The 6,829-nt window shown below is 39.0% G+C and overlaps 1 protein-coding gene across 1 annotated transcript; it reads left to right on the top strand.

Moving 5' to 3' along the window:
• The first annotated feature begins 4,442 nt into the window (after nt 1-4,442).
• LOC129021073 (pancreatic alpha-amylase-like) lies at nt 4,443-6,378 on the top strand. The gene is made up of 3 exons (XM_054466145.1): nt 4,443-4,603; nt 4,715-4,840; nt 6,157-6,378. The coding sequence occupies exons 1-3, from the start codon at nt 4,452-4,454 to the stop codon at nt 6,344-6,346; spliced, it is 468 nt and encodes a 155-aa protein (XP_054322120.1). The 5' UTR covers nt 4,443-4,451; the 3' UTR covers nt 6,347-6,378.
• Nucleotides 6,379-6,829: the final 451 nt, after the last annotated feature.

Genomic DNA, 6,829 nt, shown 5'->3' with positions numbered 1-6,829 from the left:
TACTTTATGTCTTTTCCTCTAGAATTTAACAGGCCTTTTTCTTTATACAATGCTACATGTACTTGAAGGGTTAAAATGGCATCTCGAGTATCAGTATAGCTGTTTACAGTCTTACCTTCACTGAGTACTAGAGCCCGAGTTAGAGCAAAGAGTTTTGCTTTATGGGCCAAAGGGCTCTGAGGCAATGGCTTAGCTTCAACAACATCATCTGAGGTTAAAATCGCATGTCCTGCGCACCTTTCTCCTTGCGGGTTCATGAAGCTGCTTCTGCCCATGTAGAACTCCAAATCTACTGATGCCTATGACTGTTCTTGAAGATCTGGTCTGCTAGAATAGACATTGTCCAACACCTCTGCACAGTTATGTTTAGTAGGGCTGTCTGATACTGGGAGCAAAGTGGCAGGATTTAAAGTTTTACAGACTTCTATGGGTATGCGGGACTTCTCACATAACAAGCTTTGGTGTTTAGTTAATACAGCATTTGTTAGCCAATGTTGTCTTTTGGTGTTCTCTAGAGTTACCACCACATGGGGGGCTTTCATATTTAGGTTCCATCTAAGGGTCAGCTTATCTGCTTCTTGTGCTAACAAGGCCATTGAAGCCAAGGCTCTCAGACATGGAGGCCAGCCTTTAGAAACCCCATCTTGTTGTTTTGAGAGTTAGGCCACTGGTCTTGGCCAGGGACCTACAGTTTGAGTTGAACCTCCTACTGCCACTTATTCTCTTTCTGACACATAGAGTGTGAAGGGCTTTATCTAATATGGTAAACTTAAAGCTGGGACTGACATAAGTTTTTCTTTTAACTTATAAAATTCTTGTTGTTGTAGAGGCCTCGATTTAAAAGGCTCTCTGTCACCCCACTTTGTAACTCCATACAATGGTTTGGCTAGCACCGCAAAGCTTGGAATCTAGAGTCTGCAAAACCTCACAGCTCCTAAAAATTCTCTTACTTGCCTCCTGGTTTTAAGTTCTGGTAGGCTGCAGATGACCTGCTAACTTTCTGACCTTAGGCTGCACTCCCCTTTGGAAATAGTGAACCCTAGGTAGTGTACCTGCTGTCTGCAGATCTGAGCTTTCTTTTTGGACACTTTCTATCCACAGTCCTCCAGTTGTCGAAGCAGGGCACCCATCCATTTTGCACACCCGAATGCCATGGAGCATCCTAGCAGAAGGTCGTTTATATACTGGAGCAGGACACAGCCTAGGTCTTTAGCAGGAAACATTTGGAGATCTCCAGCCAATGCCTCCCCAAAGATGGTGGGGGAAATTTTGAATCTTTTGGGAAGCCGAGTCTATGTGTACGGAATGGTGACCCCTGGCTCCGGATCTTCCTACTCAAAAGCAAACAGCTTTTGGCTCTCAGGAGATAGCCTGATGCTAAAGAAGGCATCTTTCCAGTCTAGGCAAGTAAACCAGCTTTCTTCAGCTGGTGGCAATCCTAAGAGTGTGTAAGGCTTAGGAACTGTCAAGTACAAAGTCACTGTAACTTGGTTTACTAAGCGTAAGTCCTGTACGGGTCGATAGTCTTTGGTCCTTTGTTTAGGGACAGGTAGGAGGGGGCTTTTCCATGGAGACTGGCAAGGAACTAGAATTCTAAAGGCTTGTAAGCATTTAATATGAGTCTGTATTCCCTTAAGGGCTTCCCTGGGAACAGGATACTGCTTTTATCAGATTGACTGCGTCTTAGGCTTAAGTTCAATGAGTCCAGGGGCTTGATTGATTGCAAGCCTCAGCAAGGTACTCATTCCTGCAAACTTCTCCTGTTTTTGCAATTTTCTCCAGATATCTTCCGTGCCCTGACTAACTAAGGCTGTATTAATCATACACTGATTTTCAGGACTCTCCGGATCCAAAGGAGTGTACATATGATAGGCCTCACACAGTCTTTCATAGAACTGGGCTGGGCTTTCCTCCTTTCCTTGGATGACTTCAGAAAATTTCTTTACATTGGTAACTTTTTGAGCCCTTTTTTTCAACCTTTCAATTAATGCCTCTGGGTACAGTCTTAGCCTCTCCATATCTGGTCCTTCATTTGGATCCTATTGAGGGTTCATTCCTGGCAGCTGAAATCCTATGTATTCTTGGGGATTTTGATAATTGGCTGAGATGTGTTCCTCCAGCCATTTAGCTGCTGCCTGCAGCACCCTTCCCCTTACATCTGTGTTAAAGAGGTACATGGGTAGCTGGTGGCAATCGGCCTAAGTAGGATTCTGAGTCTGGATAATTGTTTGAAGCACGTCAACTAGGGCTTGAAGGTTTTCAGTGTAAGATGGAGTGTTATTTTTCCAATTGAGTATGTCAGCAGAGGTAAAAGGGTGATAAACAAAGGCATGCCTTTCTACCATGTGTCCGACCTCATCTGTCCTAGTATATCACTGCTCTCTCAGGGGCATTTGAATTCCAGTCTTGGGCAATAAGTGGGCAAGCAGGTGAGGAGTTTTTCCTGCAGTTTCACTTTCCTTCTTGTCTACTCTGTGTGGCCTAGGGGCTGTGGGCTCAGGAAAACTGCACCACCCCGCTTGACAAGGGTGGGGGAATGTTGGTGCCATCTCCTGCCTTGAATCCTCGGGTTCCAGGTCAAACAGAACTTAAGCTGCTGGCTTCTCTTGGCTATTGGAGTAAGAACTTTCCTTAACTAACTCTCCCTTTGCTACTAGTACTGTTGCTGCCTGTCCTTTTAACCACTGTGGAGGATCTAAAACTAGCTGTAACTTGGAATCTCTATATGGAAATTGATCTGGGTACAGGCACATTGTGGGTGATGAGGCCACGCTTCCACTCAGGTGGAGTGGGGCAAGGTCAAAAGACTTGTCTTATTAAGTTTCAGATGTCTGGACTCCAAGTTCCTGTTCCTTCCTGGTGATCAGACACTGTGTTTATCCTCCATGAGGGCCAGCTACACATTGCTCTGGTGAGGCATTCAACTGGGGCAATTTCCAACCCGGGAGCCATGTTTGGATCCTGTCAATCAGCCTGGCCAAATACACCTGCAGGGATGCTCCACAGGGCAGGCATAAGGTGCCTAAGTATCTGCTTCAGCTGTCCATCAGTTACCTCACTTCCCGGTGAGGGAACCAAGAAATAAAGCAGGACGAGCGGCAGACAAAACCTCTCAGACACTGAGTTGTAAAAGGAAGGGTGTTATTCAGCTAGGAGAATCTGCCAGCCACTGTCTGTAGAAGGTTTTCTTTTAAACTAAATGGTTCAGAAACAGCATCAGAGACTTCAGAACTAAAGCAGAAATTCCTCCTTCCTATGAGTCACACAGATATCTAGCTAGCTTTTTTTAGATTCCCTTCAGTTTCAGAAGTTCCCTACTTTGCATAGCAATGGATTCTATTGTTAAACAGCTTTAATATTTAGAAGGTATACATTTATATTGAGCCAACTTCTTATAATTTCTGCTAATTGGTCTTATTTCTGATGTTAGGAGTCACAGAGTATTTTTCTATTACTATAACAATTTCCACTTTGCCAGGAATGCTGCATGCTAAAAACTCTTAGTTTTGTTCACTTTTCACCATATGATATGATTCCAATGTCAACACTGAAAAACTTCCTAAGGTTACTCTGGGTTTTTTACTGAAGATTTTTTAAAGCGCCAATCAGAAAAACATAATATTAAAAATATGGTCAATTTATAAATAATGTTCAGATGTATTGTTTTGTACATTTATCTAAAAAGAAGCATGAAGGATTCTAATATTTATTTACCACATGTCACATTCAAGGCATTTTCACATATATTACTTCATATTTATAGCAAATAAAACAATATTGCCATTTTACAAATGAGGAAACTGAGACAAAGAGATATGATGTATATTGATTAAATGTTCTCAGCTACTACTAATAGAGCCTATGTTTTAATCCTGGTGTTTCTAGTACTAATGCTCTTCCCATTTCAATGACACTGCGTGGCTTACAGTGATGTTGAGAAGCTATTGCAGGCCAGGTGCAGTGGCTCACACCTGTAATCCCAGCACTTTGTGAGGCCAGGCAAGAAGATCAGCTGACCTGAGGAGTTCAAGACCTATCTGGGCAAGCTAGCAAGATCTAGTCTCTACGGAAAATTAAAAAAAATAATTAGCTGGTTGCGGTGGTGCACCCCAACAGTCTTAGCTTCTTGGGAGGCTGTGATGGGAGGATCACTTGAGCCTGGGAGATAAAGGCTGCAGTGAGCTATGATCATGCCACTGTACTCCATCCTGGGTGACACAGCAAAGATGCCTTTGCAGTTCCTTGGAATGAAAAGGAGAGGATAAAAATTTGTTACATTTGTTTGAAATATGCCAAAAGAAAACAGGGGATAGAGAGATGATGAAGAGCCAGTAAAGGGCTACAAAATTACTGAAGGCATTGGTGTCTAGATAAAGTCACTGAATGCAGAGACACAAGTAGCAGGATAAGTTGGGTTTGGTGTGAAGGAGAAAGAAAAGGTAAATAGATGCATGGTAAATTTGGCTTTTTCCCCCCTAATTAAGGATGTTAATGATTGGGTTGGGCCACCAAATGATAATGGAGTAATTAAAGAAGTTACTATTAATCCAGACACTACTTGTGGCAATGACTGGGTCTCTGAACATCCATGTCGCCAAATAAGGTGAGAATATGTATTTAGACATGTCTTCTAATAGTAAACTTTCCTTAGCATTTTATTTAAAACTGTTGAAGTTTAAGAATATCAATGCTTTATATGGTATTGTGTTTTTAGGAACATGGTTATTTTCCACAATGTAGTGGATGGGCAGCCTTTTACAAACTGGTATGATAATGGGAGCAACCAAGTTGCTTTTGGGAGAGGAAACAAAGGATTCATTTTTTTCAACAATGATGACTGGTAAGTAAATATCAATTGAAAATAATATTTTGTACCAGTATGTTCTTGTTTTATTCTTTTTTTTCTGTTCATTGACTTTCATCATATCTGAAAAATCATTTAGTCAGTGGAGAAGGAGACAAGAGAGATCAAAAATGGGTAGAAGCAAAAGGATGATGGTTGTTACTCCTTCATTCTACTGTTTTCATAAGTGCTTTCTGTTAACCAGAATCATTTCTGTGCAACCTTGCAATATCTTATGCATATATAGAATGCACATGCATATGCTCATCTACACACGCCACAAAATACACAAAGTAATCAATATAAGGATTGAGAAATCATTAAAAAAAGTGTCTTATAATCCTGCTTTTTTAATCATGGAAAAATGCTGCCTGAGTACTAAAATAGCTTTATTTCTAACTCTTTTTCTCAATGACTGCTCTACCTATTTTTTTGGTATACTTTCTTCACTTCTCTGTCTCCTTGTCACAAATATTTTTTAAGCATATGTATAATTAATATGTATCTTGCGGTTAATGTTTTGATTCAGGAGATTTGAGTTTTAGTTTGGAAACTCCTCATTATTGGCCTTTCATCTGTGATTCTTATATCCTTTACCTGAAGTATAAATGATTCCCTAACATATAGCTCAGAAGACCACAGTGCAAATAGTTGAACTGTCCCTGTCGAAGGCCAACTGATACTCATACATAGCTCACTCTAGTATAAATAGTATTTCACTGATGAAAAATAAATAAATACAGAAATGTATAACTCAGGTTGATCTCTTTCCTGTCAAAAATGCCCATGTGTAGTTCTTTAATTTCTTTCTTTTGTGGATGGAAATACTGAAATAAGTTTTTGTGAAAAAGCTTTATATTTCAAACTATCACTTCTTCATAGAAATGCTAGATTGTTTTTGTGTACAACCCAAATTCTTTTTGACCTCATTGGAAGAGGTTAAAAAATAATACCCTTTAAATTTTTAAAAGTAATAAGTGATTGTTATTAAGTTCAGTTGAAAACAAATTTGATTTTACCAAGGTAGCACTTTTATCAAAGTGTGACCATTCCTGCCAATCTCAGTGACATTCTTCAAACTTTGATTTTTTGGTAATATTTTCACTACTGACCAGAGAATTGCTAGGATTTCTGTAAGGTTACTTTTGGTCCTAGAAAGCTATTTACACCTACTAGAGAGGCATATGGGTTTTCTTCTTAATAAGACTTCACTGCTTAGGTTTCTACAACATAAAGTTATGCTGTTTGTTTCTGTTAGTCTGTATTCTTGATTTCCATTGTATTGAAGATAAACCTTAAATTTTATTTTACAGGTCATTTTCTTCAACTTTGCAAACTGGTCTTCCTGCTGGCACATACTGTGATGTCATTTCTGGAGATAAAATTAATGGCAAATGCACAGGCATTAAAATCTACATTTCTGACGATGGCAAAGCTCATTTTTCTATTAGTAACTCTGCTGAAGATCCATTTATTGTAATTTATGCTGAATCTAAATTGTAAAATTTAAAATTAAATGCATGTTCTCAAAACAATAGCCAAGAGTGTTTCTATTCTTACACATACAGTACTACTTATATTTCATTAATTTTTACTAATAGCTCTAATTAGTAATTAGAGGTTTAAAACACTTGATAGTATGAAATACAATTCCAGTTTACACATAAGTTATTTATTTTGGCAAAATGATGACTCAGAAATTTTAAAACTAGATAAAATTCTTTACTCGTTAAGATGGAAGACTTAGCTTTCCAAACAGTCTGTCTCTTGTCTACTCTTTTCTCTCCTTGGCAGTCTACCAATAAGGCAAACCAAATATTTCATTATTCTTCTTTATTACATGAAAAATCTGTACAAGGGAAGGAAAGCCACATTTTACAATTAACATTGTTTTTTTTTTTTCTTTTCCTTTTTCCACAGGCAAGATTTACATTTTTATGCCCTTGTACAATCTTTTACCACAAACACATTTTAGTGTTCTTCCAT

The sequence above is a fragment of the Pongo pygmaeus genome, chromosome 1 (assembly GCF_028885625.2).
Source record: "Pongo pygmaeus isolate AG05252 chromosome 1, NHGRI_mPonPyg2-v2.0_pri, whole genome shotgun sequence".
NCBI lineage: Eukaryota > Metazoa > Chordata > Mammalia > Primates > Hominidae > Pongo > Pongo pygmaeus.
The sequence above is the reverse complement of the archived record's forward strand: the minus strand, read 5'-3'. Positions and strand labels throughout refer to the sequence as shown.